The sequence below is a fragment of the Maniola hyperantus genome, chromosome 6, assembly GCF_902806685.2.
Source record: "Maniola hyperantus chromosome 6, iAphHyp1.2, whole genome shotgun sequence".
In the NCBI taxonomy this organism is placed as follows: Eukaryota; Metazoa; Arthropoda; class Insecta; order Lepidoptera; family Nymphalidae; genus Maniola; species Maniola hyperantus.
This window is the reverse complement of record NC_048541.1, coordinates 6,131,853-6,150,683: the sequence shown is the minus strand read 5'-3', so window position 1 is coordinate 6,150,683 and position 18,831 is coordinate 6,131,853. Positions and strand designations below refer to the sequence as shown.

The following is an 18,831-nucleotide window of genomic DNA, read 5'->3' as shown; positions in this document are numbered from 1 at the left end:
TAGAGCGCATTTTCACTGCTCAGTCTTATGTGATCACTGACTGTTGTGACTATTGTGTCAGTGTTAAAACTAGATAGATATATGAAATAGCCAACCGAAATGATTGAAGACAGGTCAAATGGATAATATCGGTAATATAACTCACCTAACGGCATACTGTAGAGCGGTGTGTAGCTTGTCACTGTGCTGAGGAACGAAATCGCTCGGCGTGGCGGCGAGTGTGTGGCCGAGCCATGCCTCGGTCTCGCGCTCCGGGTCGATGATCAGCGGCGTGAGGCTGCACGCGTGTGCCTCAAGATACTGTGACAACAAAAAATGATTTTTATTATCTGAATCGGTAGGAAAGGCATTCCGAACCAGTGCAATTGGTAGATGCATTTGACGATTAAAAGGTTTTTTTTTTCAGATACAAGTTAGCCCTTGACTGCAATCTCACCTGGTGGTAAGTGATGATGCAATCTACGATGCAAGTGCACTAATCTGGAATGGGTATGATAGTTTTTTATCAAACCCAATTACCACTTTGGTTTCTACACGGCATATTTACTTAAAAACGACTTTACTTTAAAGAGTTTATTTGAATAAAAATGTTTCTATTTCTGTTTTATAACCTCGTAATATTTTTAGTTACTAAAATTACACTCTAATTTTACAAAAAATATCTCGTAATTATAACCACTTCAACTGCTTTCGGTTATTTACCTGATCAATAAACACAGCATTTTTGATGGCCGACTGATCTTGTGAAAGTCCATCTGCCTCCCATTTTAATTGCTTCTCAGCGGTTGAAAGAAAATTTATAACAGAAAATGACGAGTCATCAAAGTTTATTAATACTCCCCACTTTTTCAAGTAATTCCTAAAATACAAGAGTTCAATATTAGTACACGCATGTTTATTATAAAACTTGATTATCAGTCTAACTACACTGATGCATGCTCTAACGTACTGCGTAACGTGCTGCGTAAGACGCATGCTCTAACTACCCAGATGTATGCCTGTGCGTATGTATCAATTTATCCCGATAAGTGGCGCATAAGCGAACCGGCCATAGTAGTGTCATCTTTGGAACCGGCTATACTGAGCTGTCAAAGACCATAATTTTTAAAAAAAACTGTCATGTAAACATACAAAACCTCCATATTCTAAGTAAAAAAACTATGCAGATGACAGCTTGCTTTGGCCGAATCTCTTGTGGCGCCCTCTGAGATCAGTTTTGCCTGTGAATCCCCATAGCGTGTGCACAAACCCTGTGGTGCACGCAATAACGCACGCACTCTCTTACATCCTCTCCTAGGTTTTTGACGCACATGCACGAGCTTTTGCTTTTTGAAAGCGCATCAGTGTAGTTAGACCAATCGGGTAAAATCGATTAATCACTTACCTCGACTGTGGTTCAGTTAAATCTGATAAGTATACAAGATATCCAGCTGCCAGTAGTGATCTTTGGTTTAATTCTAGTATTTCCCGTGATATATTTTGCAACTGGAAAAATAAAATACTAGTGTATTTATTATACGTGTTTCGGTCCGGTACCGATAAGTTATCACGATATTGTAAATAAATGTCATTTTATCATCAACATATTTTTCTCATGTATTCATTTTACTATTGTGTGACAAATGGCAATAAAGGCTTTATCTACCTAACGATCTATCTGTTTATTTATATGGTTCGAAAAACCAGTCTTAAATGATCACTAAAAACTATAAGAATTAAGAGCATTTTTTTTACGGGCACTTGAAAACGCAGTATCAGTCCATATTAGCTAACTGCGTTTGACGTACATTATTTATTTTTCTACAGTTCTCGTGGTGTTCACTTTAACCGGGATAAAAAGAGAGAGAAAGAAGAGTTTACGTGATACAAAGAAATTTAAATTTTAGGCCGCAGAGCTGTGCGAGCTGAATAGTATTTTGTTCTTGTATCAAGAGTGACTTTTTTATTTATACTATATCTTTGCAGGGAGAACGTTCATACCTGGAAGGTACTATTAAGTATTGTGCTTTTACCATTTTCGCGATGCGTTCTTTAGGTACTTGTGCACTTACGTCGGTCTCCCAAGACTCATACTCGTGAGCCAGTTGATCGAGCAAGTCTCGCGCCGCCTGTATGGTGTTTACAGCAGTTGAGAGTCGCAGTTCGATCGCAGCCGCTTCTCGCGTGTGTTGCCCCAATTGCTCCTTGAGAGCTGCTACGCGCTCGTCCACTGTCACAAGGCCAGTGGACAGGGCGGCTAATTCGGCTTCCGCTTGGTGCAAGTTTCTATATTTGACCAAACAAAATCACGTTTGCATTTCTGTTGCTGCATATCACAGTGCAAGTATAAACCCAATACTGTAAAGTAATGATACAAAATTCAAAATGGTTTATCTCCAGATATCGATTGATTATTAGACGTGATAAAATTCAAACAAAACCCACGACTTCACCCGCCTGGATTTAAAAAAATCTTGGGAGGGAAGGAAAAAGGAAACTTATCGAAACGAAGTAGCGCTAATTATTCAGTATTACTCACACACTACACATAGGAATAGTGTGTAAATGAAAGAATATGAGTTTAATAAGTACTTGTGGAGTTGTCGCTGCTGCAGCTGCAGCGGCTGCACGCGGGCGAGCGCGCGCGCATAGGCGAGGTTGGCACGCACCCACGCGGCCAGCGGTGCGCATGCTGCGCTCGCGCGCTTGGCCGTCGCCTGCTCGAACGACGCGCCGCGTTTCTCCAATAGTTTCTCCACTGATAGTACTGCTTCTGCACTGATCTGGCTCGCGTCCAAGCACCTAAATATTGTGTACTTTGTGATCGTCGTCATCGTCAACCGATAGATGTCTACTGTTGAACATAGGTCTCTTGTAAAGATTTTTGCACGCCACGATCTATTGCTACCGCATTTTGATTAAGCAAAGATATGATCCGCTACTCACTTGTGTGTGACATGCAAGCGTGTAGCGGTTCAGACTTTATAGATACAGTCGCGATAAAAATAAAACGATAAGTAAAGTAGGTACCTACTTAAAATATAGCACACTATTACCAGTATTTAGAAGTCTTTGATTAAAAAATAATTAATAGACCAATAAAGACACAAATACATTCTAATGCATAAACTTCTGTAACTCTCGTCATACCTGCTTTATATGTCAACTGTCATGTCAAAAGTACAGTTTACCCGTAAGGGTACTAAAGGTAAGTTGGACAATTGACATGACAGTACATAGACACATTAACATAGAGCAAGAATGGCGAGTGAGTTCTCAAATTGTGCGCACATTTATTGTGACATTTTCCTGTTAGGTGTAAAGTAAAACAAACCTAATATCCTCCTTAACACCGCGTTTAGAGAGGAAGTTCTTCATAGAATGCCAGGAAGTGTCCGCGATGCCCATGAGGCGGAGCACACCTTCTAGAACATCGCGCACTACGTCAGGCGGCGCTCGAAGTGAACGTACCTAAAATTTTCATAACTTTAGATAGGTACCCATACTAAATATTAGACAATTAATAAAAGTGAAAGTGTATTTGTCTGCTTGTCTGCTACATTTTCACGACCCATTCGTTAAAATAAAAAAAAAAATGCAAAAAAACAATAAAATAAAAATAAAATAAAAATCATTTTGACGGGTACAGAGATAGTTTGCATCTTAAAGAGAGACAAATGCTACTTTTCATCCCGGAAAATCAAAGAATTCCCACGGGATTTTCAAAAACTTAAACCCATGCGGAAGAAGTAGCGGGCATCAGTCGCGGTTCCAAATAAACTTCATTATTAGTTATTATATCATTGGACACAAGTTTTTTCTAACTCTTTCTTTGTATTATTCAAGGCACATTCACTCATACCGAAGCTGAGGATCTTCTGATTAAAATAATATGATTGAAACAAACTAGCTATAAGCTAATATAAACAACAAATAATACACATACACACACACGCACACACACACAAACACACACGCACACACACACAAACACACACGCACACAAACACACACACATACACACCTTAACACACGCACACACGCACTCGCATACATGCACACCACTATCACTTGTAATAGACACCGGTATAACATGTCCGACCTTAGCGCACCAAATTGTAATAACATTTATTCAAGTTTTTAGAAATGGAGAAGGCAACCCACTGTTATACAGTGTTTTCTAGTGCAGGGGTTGCCCATTCATACGTCCTCAGTAGGCCTAGTCTTAGTCCTAGACCTAGACCTAGGTCTACTTAATTGTTATTACTTGTTTTTTATCTGTATTATTAGTGTGTTTTTGTGTTCCTTATAATATAATTTATGTCAGCACTCAGCAACTTGAAGTCAATAAAAAAACGACGCATTATTACTCAAGAAACGGCTGGTATATTTTTGAGTGATAGAAATATTGACTGAAAACCTACTTCGCTGAGAGATTCTGGTCGAATGTCGCCGACGGCCGCGCGCGCTGCAGCTATAACTGGCTCGACTGATGCTAGTTCTGTTTCGATTTCCTTTTTCCTGAAACACAATACTGATTGTAAAACTTTTCTATTTTTTTGTTTTCAATATTTTTGATCACTATAACAAATAGTACTATATTATAGTGGACTGCATAATAAACGTTATTCATTTTAATTTCTTGGTACCGCGCTTTACAAAAAATATTCTAGGGATAGTTCTGGGCTTATTTATTTAATTTTAGCTTTAGAACGTGTTTAAACTCCAACAGGTCTTAACTTCAGCATATAAAAGATATGGGCTAGCCAATTAAAAAACCGTTGAACTTCATAGAAGCATATAATTTGGCCTTACCGTATCTGCAGTTTCTCATTTTCGAGTTCAATATTCTTCTTCAACTGGTGCATTTCTTCCTTCTTGTCGGTGGTAGCGCGCACGGTAGCGCCGATCTGATCTAACGCCTGGTTGGCCTTTGCTTGTTTCTCTGACAACGCAACTTCTTGCACGGCGGCTTCTTCTTGTAAGGTTGCCACTTCGCTGCGCGCCCGTCTCAGCGCTTCTACGCCCGCCTACAATTAATTATTATGGGCTTAGTAAAAACGAGCATAACGAATGTGTTGTGGGTGAATAGAATAGTTTAGGTAGTGCGAAATAGGACTTGTTGATTAGCCAGAGACATCATACCAAAATTGTGACAAGCATGATGCCAAAGCAGACAGCAGGCTGGGCTGACTTGTCACGTGACCCGAGATATATTTATCCGCGAAAGGGAGCGCTACGCGCCGGCAGCTCCTGTTCCCTTCGATCTCATAAAAGAGAGAGAGTCTTTCTCTGTAAGAGTTTATCCGATAGGCGTTTGTTAAACTCTAGTGCGCAGTGCCAGAGTGAACTTGAGTGAGGGAACTCTCGGTTTGATCCTGAATAGACTATATGTCAAATATTAGACTCTGGTGCCGTAAAATCAAAGAAAAATAAGGCTACTTTATGGCTACCTGCGTCAAATGTACTAACATTTGACGCGAAGTTGCGAGGTTAGCTTTCTATACCTTATAGTGTTTTTTTTTAATTTATAGACTAATGCTTGGCTGCAATTAGATAGAAAATACCACTATTTTGCGGAATAACTTACAGATAATGTATTCTGCCGTTGCAGTAATGCTTGTTTTTTGTTGCTTAAAATGTAGTAGTACGTTCTTATGAAGTGCATGTAGCGGCACGGCGCACGGACCCATTCCGTATCTAGACTTTTGTAAATGCTAACAAATCCTTCGATAGGAATGCTGTCTAGTTCTTCTTTAAATATTTCTTGGGCATTTTCTTTTATTAACCTGAAAATTTTCGCCTATTATTATTATTATGCGAGATAATATTTTGTCTACGAGTATATGAGAGATACTTAAAATAACATTTAAATAGATGAACTTATTACTAATTTTCTATTAAAACTTAAGATTTTTACTCCAACTTCCGTGTGTATTTTATACTCGTAAATTGATGTTAAAATTTCTAATTTTCAATGTAAACATTTCTAATACCAGAGACAAGTGTGACAAGACACTAAAAAAGTGTATAAAAATAGTGCAAATACTCTACCTCTCTCAAAAAAGTGCAAGTGCAGTAACCACGCAAAGTGCTGGGTACCTCTGTACGACAAGCGAAGGCATCTGCCGCAAGGTCTCGTCGGACCAGTGGTCCAGCCAACACAGCCTGCTCGTACTGTGTAACAGTGGATGCGAGTTGAGCAGTTGGTTCAAGTTCTCCTGATCTTTATCCAGGCAAATCATTATGCCTAGGTTTTGTTTTATGTCTGCAATATTTAAAAAAAATTGTCTTTGATTGAATTTTATAGAACTCGTTTAAATTGACTTATTTTTGCTATTTTAAGGTCCATAGCGGTGATAGCCTAGTGGCTAGAACTTCGGCCTCCTATTCAGGGGTCCAGGATTTGATCCCGGGCACTTTCGCAGTCATGAGAGTCTCCATAAAAATGTGTGTGAAGTCTGCCAATCCTCACTTGGCGTCGTGGACTATACGCTAAACCCTTCTCATTCTGAACGGAGACTCGTCCTCATTGCGTCCAAAATTGAATTCCGATGACTTATTATAAGCTTTCTAAACCTAATGACTACAAACCAAAATCGTGTGTCTTGTTTGTCTCTTAGTAAACTTTATTTATATTGATCAGGATCATAGCTGTACCTATGTAAATTTTCTAGAGAGGAAAGGATACGATAATAATGTCCAAGAGGTGAAGGTTTAGATTTCAGTCCAATTCTATTGAGAAATGATTTAGGTATACTCCAAATTTGGTCTACAATTTTTCATTAGTACCTAACCTTACCTGTTAAACTTTGTTGCGACTGCTGTGCTTGTCCCAATGATGCTCCAAAGTTAGACGGAAGCACATGGATAGATATCGCTTTCAGAAATGCCTCAACGAATGCTAGTATATCATCTATGGCCACCGCTTCACATATCACGAGTAATGTACGGGATCCTTCACTTGCTGATGTCAGCGCCTATGACATCATTTGAACAGATTTTATCGAAATTTAGAATTCTATATTTGGGAACATGTTGGGACGATGATTAATGTTCATGACGGTAAACAGTATGCAATCAATCCATACTTAATATTATAAATGCGAAAGTGTGTCTGTCTGTCTGTCTGTCCGTCTGTCTGTCTGTCTGTCTGTCTGTCTGCTAGCCTTTCACGGCCCATCCGTTCAACCGATTTTGACGAAATTTGGTACAGCGATAGCTTGCATCCCGGGGAAGGACATAGGCTACTTTTCATCCCGGAAAATCAAAGAGTTTCCACGGGATTTTTAAAAACTCAAATCCACGCGGATGAAGTCGCGGGCATCATCTAGTGTTAAATAAAAATATATTTATTTCGGGATTCACCCATATACATTAACTATGTCGATAAATCTAAATATATAAAAGGAAAAGGTGTCTGACTGATCTATCAACGCACAGCTCAAACTACTGGACGGATCGGGCTGAAATTCAGCATGCAGATAGTTATTATGACGTAGGTATCCGCTAAGCAAGGATTTTTGAAAATTCAACCCCTAAGGCGGTGAAATAAGGGTTTGAAATTTGTGTAGTCCATGCGGACGAAGTCGCGAGTATAAGCTAGTTATAATATAATTACAGTACCCGGCAGAAAATATTACAATATTTCATCAACCTTCAGAAAGAGATAGCGGTTTCGTAGAGCGCGTTGAGACCAACATAACGTCACATTGGTATGAGTGACAGAGAAAACGATTCTACGAAGCCGAAATCTCTTTCTAAAGGTCGATGTACAATATTTCCTGCTGGCTACTGTAAAAAGTTGAATGGTCTAGAACTTTCTCTCCTGCATAGGTACTGCAACATGTCTATTGCAAGAATGCCGGATTAAGTGAATGGTGGTGGAGCTGTCCCGCACTCTCAAAGCAAGTAGTTAAGGATTTCATGGAATATGGAAATGGGCTAGAATTCTCGATTCTGTCGATAATGGGTCACGATTTAGTATTCACGTGATAGCCATGCAAAACCAGCTATACGTGAGTGACAACAAAAGTAGAAATAGATACAAAAGTGTATGTGTAACGCGTAAAATTTAACTCCTCACGCGCCATTTTAACTTATTGTTTATTAAAAGTATGATTTTAGTCCTTATTTTAATGGTGAACCGTACTTTTGACATGACAGTTGACCCATAGAGCTAAAAGGGCGCGTGAGGAGTCATTTTGTACGGACTACAAGTATTACGTTTTTAAAGACATTGTTGAATTGGTTGCGTTGGTCGACGCTGTACAAGTTGGCAGAGAGCGCGGTGCACACTACAGAGGCGGCGGCGCGGCGGCCGGCGCCGGCCGAGCCGACGCAAGTCACGGCGCCACCGTTTAGCTGCAAGGACATCATTAATATTAACTATAGATCTTGCTGCTATAGATCGTGCTGTGATAGCCTAGTGGTTAGGACGTCCGCCTTCTAATCGAAGGTTGGGGGTTCAATCCCGGGCACGCACCTTTAACTTTTCGGAGCTATGTGCGTTTTAATTAATTAAATATCACTTGCTTTAACGGTGAAGGAAAACATCGTGAGGAAACCTGCATGCCTGAGAGTTCTCCATAATGTTCTCAAAGGTGTGTGAAGTCTACCAATCCGCACATGGCCAGCGTGGTAGACTAAGGCCAAAACCCTTCTCACTCTGAGAGGAGACCCGTGCTCTGTAGTGAGCCGGTGATGGGTTGATCATGATGATGATGATGATGATGATAGATCTTGCATTTCACGAGTACGCGTGGTTTAAGCTTGTGTGTATGCATTCATGTGTGTGTGTGTGCGCGCGTGTGTGTTTAGTCGTATCAGTATAAGTAAAGTAAATATGTGCGCTTGCGAGCTCTTGCTCGCGATAGATTGGTCCGGCTTTTTATTTAGGTAATACATATACGAAAAAAGAGCTAGGCGCTTTGGGTTGATGGTTCATACGGCACCTTACCTCTTACAAATGTTACTCTAGCTTACGAAGAAGGAAAGATGTTACAAAACGTTTTGTACGAGTTAGCTTCCATTGATGTTTTCACTGTCTTCAAAATAAGTATTTAATAAATAATACTTTCTGAGAAGAAATATACTTACAGCAAGCGATATAGCCGAGCACAAAACTGATAATTCCGCACACACTTCCATACCAGTATCACCAAACACGCGTTCATCATCCGTTACTGTAATTATAGTAAGAATTATTTATTACCTTATTATTTTGCTCCACCTAATATTTAAACAGAATGTGATAAGCTTCATTAACTTACGGCACTGGTTAATAACTTTCTGTGTACTTTGGTACCACTCCTTATAATTAACTGATTCTAAGTACACTCCATCTCCACGCAGTTTTGGTTTAAAGAACAATTCGGTTCCATCAGTTTTAAGGAAATTACGAAGCATGGCATTAAATTGAGATTTCTCTTCGTCGGTAAGGAGCCTCTCTCGAAATATCATCTTAGCTTCCATTTTGATAGCCTTAAATTAGAAGAGCAAATATGAAAATTATTGCAGAACTTCGATTTTTATCACTAACTATAAATTTGAAAAAATGTGTTTAAATTACATATAAAAGATTGAAATTAATTCTTACTATGAGCAAATCTGTCATATTAGATGATGGATACCATTTAATATTCTCACACCATTTCTTAAGATGCGAAGGATTCCAAACATAGTGTGGCTTTGAGTGGTAGGTTTCTGTGACCTGCAATAATTAAACTCATAAAACCCATTACAATTGATAAATCACTAAATACAATGTACCTAGTTGAAATCCCTACTAACCTCTTTGTAAAAAGAGAACATGTTCCGAGCCACAACAGAGACATCATTATGTGATATATTATTGCCAACACTTTCTGACAGATAATTTCTCGATAGTTCGGACAGTTCTTCTTCCTCCGGATCACTACAAACGAAAAAATATGATATACCACTAGACCATAGACTCTTTCATCACTTTTCAATATTGCACCCCTAGATCAAAATTGCTTCAACAAAAAACACTTTCATCAGAAACTAAGGAAAACTTTTTTTTATAATTAAGAAGAAAATACAGAAGATAATAAAATTATACAAAAAAGATTTATTGTGGTTTGAAAATTACATTAGGGGTGCGATATTTCACTCGTACTACACTCTAGGACTTACGGTAATACAATAGGCACAAGCATAGCGGCTAGTCGCGGAGACAACAGCGCGTGTGAAGTCGCTGTAGCGACGACACAGACGCGGCCCGTGTTGTACCACTGCGGCCCACCTTCCTCTCGCGCCCAGAATCCATTTTGCTGTATTAACTGTAAGGAACAGTTCATACTACTATATAGTACCACAGAATGCATAATGAGTAGTACATACAGTGGTTTTTTAACTTTTTCTCAAGTCTCAATTTATATTACTCAGGGAGGGTCTTTATCTTCACAAAATGATTCGCTGAAAAAGCATTTTCCAGAGAGGTCACATACTAAATGGGCAACTACCTACCGCAGCCGTTGTAGATACGGGAAAATGTTTTATTTATTTATTTATTTATTATTATACCATAATGTGCACTGTCCTTACAGGGTAGTCCTAATGCGACAGTGCACTCTAATCTATCTTATACCTATTAACAATAATTATACTTAAAATTAAAAAAAATGTTCTTAGGACCATTCCTACCTTTTGGAGTTATGTTGTCCACAGATTCTAATTAAGGAAAAATGTAAGCGTCTTCTAGAAATATTTTCAGGTTTTTCACAAGGCAAATTGATCTAATTTATTATAAGGGTCAAAGTAGCAATAAGTTTGGGAACAAACCTGCAGCAAAAAGGAATGCACTAATGAGGAGCCCCAAGAGTCGCGACTTGCGCGATGTAGCGAGCGAACCAGCACAGTGACGCGACTCGCGCTAGCGCCCGCACGTCCGCCGCTACTTACCACATTTTTCTAAAGCAGAAGAGTACTTTAACGTTTCGCATCCATCTCTCTCGCATAATTTAACAATTTCTAAGTGAGACTTTTACAACTTATTTTAAGCGTTTTGAAATCAAAGGTATGATCAATCAGTGATATGATTTATTTGCAAGTTTTTTTTTTTGGAGAATAATTTGTTCTTACTCTTTTCAATTCGGCAATAATATCCACTGGCTGTAAAATGGGAGTGCAGTCGATCGATATTACGGTAGAGTTGGATTCCTTTAGTATGTATTCGGCTAACGTACTGTAACAAAACAATGAGGTAGTACAAATCTACAATCACAACCCTTCATTGGTTCTAGGATGTCTTGAATAGACTGCAATAGTGGATTATTCAATATGGGGGTAATGTAATGTCTTACGTCACGGGCGCCGGTATAAATCCCAAGCGCAACGAGGGATTGCATCTAAAATCTTAAGTGAAGCGCGGGGTTTAGGACAGTACCCCCAAGTTCAATACTCTACTTTTCACACCTCGCTAGACAATAAAATCAAAATCTTCGTATGCTTAAATATGTACCTACCCATTTGTCTTTAGAAGTTTCTGGAAGCAATCCGTTTATTACACTCTGAGCATTAATAGTTTTCGGAGTTAAATTATTGCTGCTGTCTTCATCACTCGACATTTTTATTTCTGATACCCGCGATTTCATCTGCGTGGATTCAGGTTTTTAAAAATCCCGTGGGAACTCTTTGATTTTCCGGGATAAAAAGAAGCCTATATCACTCTCCAGGTGTTTAACTATACCCATGCAAAAAATCACATCAATCGATTGCCCCGTTGCAACGTGATTGAAGGACATACCAACAAACCAATAAACCAAGAAACAAACACACTTTCGCATTTATAATATGGGTACTGATTGAATAATTAATTAATTTCAATAAGTAACACCACAATACAACGTTTCGGAGATTGTTTTATCACCATAGCCTCATAAATTTCCATAATAATCTATGAGGCTATGGTGAGTGAGAGGGACACCATCATACGCATCTCGCATCGAGACAGCAGATGCAGCTTGAACTAAAAACTATTTGTAAGGAACGGAATTTGCTTCGGGTGCGGGATGATCTAAATTCAATAAATTGACGAAAATCAAATTTCTTCAAAAACAGATCGGCAATTGGTAGTCCAGCGTGCTTGTATTTGTAGAGGTCAGTGATCTCCCCTATCTTGTCTATCTCAGCCTGAGGCGTGTACTAGGATGGTGCTTACTTCTTAGCGCAGGAGTCGGGTCCGATAATAACAAAGTGCCGGTCGTAATGCGCCGCGGCGCGCAGGGCCGGCTCGCACGCACGCACTCGCACGGAGCGATACAACGTGTCCGACCACTCACTGTGCGTAGTTGCCAATACATCCACGCCCATCATCGGTGGCATCTGAAGCTTTAAAGTTAAAACAATTATTTATTTAAATACTAGATGATGTCCGCTACTTCATCTGCGTGGATTTAGTTTTGTGAAAAATCTTGATTTTCCGAGTCAAAACGAAGCCTATTTCCTTTCCTGGGATGCGAGCTTTCTCTATATCAAATTTCGTCAAAAACGGTTTGACAGATGGGCCGTGAAAAGCTAAGAGACAGACAGACACACTTTCGCATTTATAATATTGAGTGTGGATTAGCGACCGCCCGCAGCTTCCAGAGGCAAAAAAATAAAATTATGGTCTTCATTCCCTATCGAATTCGGCCTTATTCCTTGTCTTCTATATAAAGGAAACCTCTATGCAAAATTTCAGCTTTCTATGTCGGTAGTTTTACAAGCCTAAAGTAATTTATTACTATTGCCACTGGTATTTAAAGATGATTCTACCAGGAAACCGGCAAGAACTCAGATGGAATCCTTTCAGCAAAGTTATTGGACGATACTTTTGAAAGACCGATGTGTAAACTTACTTCATAATAAAAGCTGTCGACAGCACTGTTTTTCAGTAAGCCTGCAACACTGCGTTGCACTGCCAAGCAAATAATTTCTTCGGAATTTATGTGGGCTGACGTTGAATTTGTATCTTGTGCAATATATTCAAATTGAGTTAGGATTTGTCTAACCTGAAAATGTTTTTGTACGTTTGACAATGCTCTGAACTAAAAATAATCGCTTACTGAGGATAAAGTCCAACAGTTTATTATTGATACACAACTGGACAAAGGCCTTCTCTTTCATAGGTGAATGGGATGTGGAACCAAGTCCTACGAGTACAACGGCTGGTAACATAAATCTTTGAATTCCTCCAGAGACAAAGATTACCTTTAGTTGTATAAAGAAAAATTTTAAAAATATACCTTTATTGACAAGATGATTTACAATCATTTTCCCAATTGGAATGTTAATTAAATTGTTATTTATAGACTGTCAATTCAGTTTAAATATTCGTGTACATCCATATTAATTCCATTATATAACTTACCAAAGACATACAGCAATGTTTGACAATAACATCAGATTTATGTTTGTTAAGCCATTGTATGCATTTCTTCACTGCTTCGTGCAGCAGTGGCATGGCTAACTTCGCACTTTCCTTCTCAAATTCGGTTTTTTGTAACCAATTTTCCAAAATTTCCTCAGCACAGTTGCTTTCGTCGCTAAAATTATTACATGTACGATACTTTTTACTACTATTGATTTGAGATTTCTACATGTTGTGATTTTAAGATAGGTAGTGTTGTTTTACTTAAAAACTCAGATACAAAAATGTGGCTTAAAGTCAAAGCGATTCATTCAAAATAGGTACCTAATTTAGTAAGATAAAATTGATGTAATGGTGATAATTAATTACGTAAACTTAAAACTAAAGCAAGTCCATCTTAGACTGCATCATCACATACCACCAGGTGAGATTGCAGTCAAGGGCTAACTTGTATCTGAATACAAAAGGAGATAATTGCTTGAAACGCACATAAGTCCGAGAAATTAGAGGTACGCAACTCTAACTTCTTGGAGCCATGCCCGGGATCGAACCGCTCTTTAAAAAAAAATACCGGCAATGATTACCTTAATAATATGATACCCAGTCGTGATATTGTCGCTGGTGATGCGTACTCCAGGCTATGCGTCTCAAATATGAAGTTGACATTGTGTGAGAACTGCACGCGCCAACCCGATGGTAGCGTCAACAGGCGGTTATCATCCAGCACTGAGTTCAGCGCTTCGATCCATTCTGGTTCGATGTCGCCGTCGCAGACCACCCACGACCACACGTCTACAAATATGAACTTGTATAGGCGTCTCCTCCACTAGCAAGTATCGCGGCGACGCGATGGCCTGGCCGGGCCATCTAATTCAAAACTTCAAAAGTGTTCAATAATATTAGGACGTGATTCTACCATTTGCAGATTTTTGAGATATTTATGTTTAATTTATTTCGAAATTCAAGTAGAGCTAAACACAACTATGCCGAGGTGAAATCAAGGGGCCTTGTTTTACCATTGTCATTTGTGTGACATGATAGCTCTTATACAGGTCGTTCGATTTCAATGTATTTTCTTTTGTTTGAAAACTAGTTTATCATGGTGTGATAATGTATACCCTTTTCCCAGAGATCATGGTCAGAAAAGATTCACAGTTTTTGTGCTCATTTGAATCATTTCAAACTGAATTTTATTCATTTGAAAGCGATATTAATAATTACACTAATAGTGAATTATTTTTTGTTTTATTTAAATACAATAATTATTATAAGTACTTGTACAAAGTTATACTTTACCATCAGGCTGATTGGACACTTGCAGTGCGACGGTGGACATAACGCCGTCGGTCCATTGACGCGTGTCGAGCTCGATGTGTCCTAACAACCAGCTGCGATTCATTGCCTTGGGGTATATCACATGCTCCACAATACTCTTTCCTTGCAGTGTAAGTGCCTACAAGTAGTACAGTGTGTATACGCTCTTATATTTATTTCTAACTAGCCGGTGCCCGCGACTTCGTTTGCATGGAATTAGGTTTTTAAAAATACCGTGAGAACTCTTTGATTTTCCGGGATAAAAAGTAGCCTATGTCACTTTCGAGGTCTTCAACTATACCCATGCAAAAAATCACGTAAATCCATGGCTCCATTGCGACGTGATTGAAGAACAAACCAACAAACCAATAAACCAACAAACAAACACACTTTCGGATTTATAATATGGGTAGTGATTTTCCTCTATGGAGTGGAGACATGAACTATATGATTAGAGAGAGGCACAGAAGTGATACGTTCGAAATATGGCGATGGAGACGAATGTTTTACACGAACTCCCGGGCGCAGTGGTGAGCGCTGTGTTCTTATACAAATACAAATTTCTTTTTTGCTAATCTGGGTAAACAGTGGAGATGTTACAAACACAAAAAGGTACAGTCAAATTCTGCCTATCAGCATGCAATTATGTTATGATATACCTAACAACGTGTACAAAGTTTTGATAAAATTAGTCACATTAAACACTTAGTCACAAAAAAAAATTAAAATAACAGTAGTAAGTGTCAAAAATAAGTGGGAGGTCCCTGGTTCGATTCCCGGCAGGGGTAATTTAGAAACTTATATTATCTAAATTATCTCTCGTCTTGTCTGGTGGGATGTTTCGGCCGTGGCTGATTACCACCCTACCGTGGCAAAACCGTGGCGCCAAGCGATTTAGCGTTCTAGTACGATCAAAGGTATTGTGGTTTAATAAAAACTGCCATAGCCCTTCCAAGTTAGTCTGTTTCCGTCTTAGAGTACATCATCACTTACCATTAAGTAGATCGCAGTCAAGGGCTAACATATTGTATCAGAATAAAAATTAAAAAAATGTTGCGCCTACCGTGGACTGCCAACTGCACAAAAGTATCAATTATTTCACAACTAAAAGGTCAAAACGCCTCTTTCCACCATCTGCATTTACTATATTATAATACTTACAGTTTTAAGCATTTGTCTAATAGTGCTTTTCCCGGAGCCCGGTGGACCGACTATTACTACTCCCATTCTTTGTTGCAACTGTTCATATAGCTCCATACACTTTTGCATCTATAAAATGTTAAGACAATAAAAATACAATTTTCTATTAACATTTAAAGCATAATAATAAATTCTGAAGAGTATAAATATAACCTAAAAACCGGCCAAGTGCGAGGCAGATTCGCGCACCGAGGGTTCCGTACTCGGGTATTTTTTTCGACATTTTGCACGGTAAATAAAAAATTAGAATGTGCAGGTAAAGCGCTTTTATATGATACCCCACTTGTTATAGTTATCTTACTTTGAAAATTGAAAATACTAATTATTTGTTCATGAACACATTTTAATTTTTTTTGTGTGATGTGAACAGAAATTCACGGTTTTCGGATTTATTCCTTTGCTTGTGCTAAAAGAGCTACCTACCTACTAAATTTCATGATTCTAGGTCAACGGGAAGTACCCTGTCCCTATAGGTTTTCTTGACAGACATGACGGACAGATGGACATGCAGACAGACAGACAGACAACAAAGTGAAGATATAAGGGTTCCTTTTTTCCTTTTGAGGTACGGAATCCTAAAAATCAATTAAAAATAATGTTATGGTCAAAATACCTGAAGTTTATTATGCACTAAACCGAGGTGTTTCACCGTAGCTTCAAGAGAAGAAAAAATCGGATCTATGGCTACTTTTTCTTCTGGTACGTCGGCAAAGACCATAGATAAAATATTTTCAAACCTGAAATGTTTTGTTCATGTTATACAGACTAAAGCTGTGATAGCCCAGTGGTTAGTACGTCCGCCTTCTAATCGGAGGTCGGGGGGTCGATCCCGCGCACGCACTTCTTGACTTTTCGGAGTTATGTGCGTTTTAAGTAATTAAACATCACTTACTTGGTTAACGGTAAAGGAAAACATTGTGAGGAAGCCTGCATGACTGGGAGTTCTCCATAATGTTCTCAAAGGTATGTGAAGTCTTCCTATCCACACATGGCCAGCGTGGTAGACTATGGCCAAAACCCTCTGAGAGGAGACCCGTGCTCTGTAGTGTGCCGGCGATGGGTTGATGATGATGATGATACAGACTACAATTTCCTTTGCCGTCCAATTAAGTCTTAAGTTTGTAAAATAACTAGATACTACAATATTAATTCGAGTGCTATCATAACGAGCTTTCGAAATAGTTCTGTCCGCTTTTATAATAATTGTTATATTATATTATGAAAATATACGTTTGTGATAATCAGATTTAATCGAAACCTTTTTAGTTGTTGTTGACACTTTCGTGCAGGTTTCTGATATCTAGCCTATACAGGGCTTCACAGGGTTTACCTCTCGGCGTCATACTGCGTAAGCTTGGACAGGTTATTGAGGCGCAGTACTTTGCGCAACAGAGCGCGTTGCTGTTCCGGCGATGCGGACGCGTGTGTCGAGAGCGCTGCGCCGCAGCTGCCCACGGCCGCCTTCAGAGCGCGCAGACCCCAGTCGTAATGCCTTTGACCGCTCAGAAGAGTACTGAAAAGTAGGTAATTGAATGCGTGGGTGGATGGGTTACTTTGTAGATCTTCACAAGGTCGACGCGATGTCTTGTCTATTTTTTTCGGCATAGGTAGGTATATAGGTACTTTTACTTGTGTGAAAACCGCTAGAGAGGTGGTGCGCGCATATAGAGCGAAGTAAACGCATGTACCACTAAATAATACTCGTTTTCGGCGATATCCTAGTCAAAAAAATCTCTTTGTGAAATACATTCTATTTAAACTATCTGCATGTGTGCCCGGTAGGCATTATTTATGTAGGACTTCCTTAGGATCTCCTGTTCAAAATTCATGTTTCTAGACCCTTCGTTTTAAGCTGTGCGTTGTCCATCTAAGTAGATTCACCTAGCTAGTGTGAAGACGGTGTCCAGATCAGCGGCGAGTACATGCGGCTGTGCGGCGGCGTGAGCGGCCAATAGCCGCGCGGCGAGCTCGCGGCGCGGCGGCGCGCGCAGCGCCAACGGTCGCAGGGCGTGCTGCAAGGCCGCCGGCAACGCGCGCCGCCCGCCGTACCCGCGCCCCAAAGGATTCATTGTAGCTGCCACGCCGCACCACTCTGATACTTGAATCTAGAACGAGCGCAGTGCATCTGGTTTCTTTGTGCCAGAAAATAAATAAACGAGCAAACGGTACGGCGAACATTTCGTATGTATTATCCGTCCTGCCGCGCCTCTAGTCGACACAGTTTTATATAAATTATATAGCAAGCGGATTTTTGTGTTACAATGCCACCCGATCCAGCCCGCCCGATGAACGCTATCCCTTAAACGTCGACAACTGTCTCCCGATTCATCATCCACCGATAGACGTCCACTGCTGGCTAGGTCTTTTGTAGAATGTAGGGGTCTCCCGATTACTCTTATAAAATATATTATGACAGCTGCAGTGGGTGTATACATAGCTATAAGATTAGTGATAAACACGCCCCTTGTGTAAGCAATTCAAGCAATACAACTCTACACAGCTGCGTTACTCTAATCAAGCTCACGGCTATGTACTTATAAATTGTCTAGTCTGGTAGGAGGCTTCGGCCTTGGCTAGTTACCACCAAAGCCGTACAGCCACACGATTTAAAGTTGCCGTGCGATGCCACGTAGAAACCTATTAGAACCAATACCGATTTGATTAAACAGCTGTGATAGTCTAGTGGTTAGGACGTCCGCCTCCTAAACGGATTCGGGGGTTCGTCGGGGGTTCAATCCCGGGCATGCACCTCTAACTTTTCTAAGTTATGTGCGTTTTAAGCAATTAAATATCATTTGCTTTTTGCTTTACGGTGAAAGTAAAACATCGTGAGAAAACCGGCATGCCTGAGAGTTCTCCATAATGTTTTCAAAGGTGTGTGAAGTCTGCCAATCCGCACTTGGCTATAGCGTGGTAGACTATGGCTAAAACCCTTCACACTCTAACAGGAGACCAGTGCTCTG

The 18,831-nt window shown here is 39.7% G+C and overlaps 1 protein-coding gene across 1 annotated transcript in view; it reads right to left on the bottom strand.

The window, feature by feature from the left end:
* btv (dynein cytoplasmic heavy chain beethoven) overlaps positions 1–18,831 on the bottom strand; it is a 66,779-nt gene that overhangs the window by 12,660 nt on the left and 35,288 nt on the right. Inside the window, exons 32-59 of the mRNA XM_034969665.2 lie at positions 17,750–17,973; positions 17,199–17,381; positions 16,482–16,605; positions 15,830–15,937; positions 14,651–14,807; positions 13,939–14,146; positions 13,355–13,529; positions 12,843–12,995; positions 12,164–12,333; positions 11,086–11,188; positions 10,786–10,914; positions 10,138–10,283; positions 9,772–9,895; positions 9,578–9,691; positions 9,252–9,462; positions 9,079–9,164; positions 8,206–8,343; positions 6,782–6,959; positions 6,082–6,247; positions 5,570–5,768; positions 4,795–5,009; positions 4,404–4,500; positions 3,314–3,450; positions 2,572–2,781; positions 2,052–2,265; positions 1,385–1,485; positions 703–859; positions 146–300 (exon numbers count right to left, since the gene is read on the bottom strand). Of these exons, the coding sequence (XP_034825556.2) occupies positions 146–300; positions 703–859; positions 1,385–1,485; positions 2,052–2,265; positions 2,572–2,781; positions 3,314–3,450; positions 4,404–4,500; positions 4,795–5,009; positions 5,570–5,768; positions 6,082–6,247; positions 6,782–6,959; positions 8,206–8,343; positions 9,079–9,164; positions 9,252–9,462; positions 9,578–9,691; positions 9,772–9,895; positions 10,138–10,283; positions 10,786–10,914; positions 11,086–11,188; positions 12,164–12,333; positions 12,843–12,995; positions 13,355–13,529; positions 13,939–14,146; positions 14,651–14,807; positions 15,830–15,937; positions 16,482–16,605; positions 17,199–17,381; positions 17,750–17,973 (4,382 nt within the window). The remainder of the gene's footprint in view (positions 1–145; positions 301–702; positions 860–1,384; positions 1,486–2,051; positions 2,266–2,571; positions 2,782–3,313; positions 3,451–4,403; positions 4,501–4,794; positions 5,010–5,569; positions 5,769–6,081; positions 6,248–6,781; positions 6,960–8,205; positions 8,344–9,078; positions 9,165–9,251; positions 9,463–9,577; positions 9,692–9,771; positions 9,896–10,137; positions 10,284–10,785; positions 10,915–11,085; positions 11,189–12,163; positions 12,334–12,842; positions 12,996–13,354; positions 13,530–13,938; positions 14,147–14,650; positions 14,808–15,829; positions 15,938–16,481; positions 16,606–17,198; positions 17,382–17,749; positions 17,974–18,831) is intronic.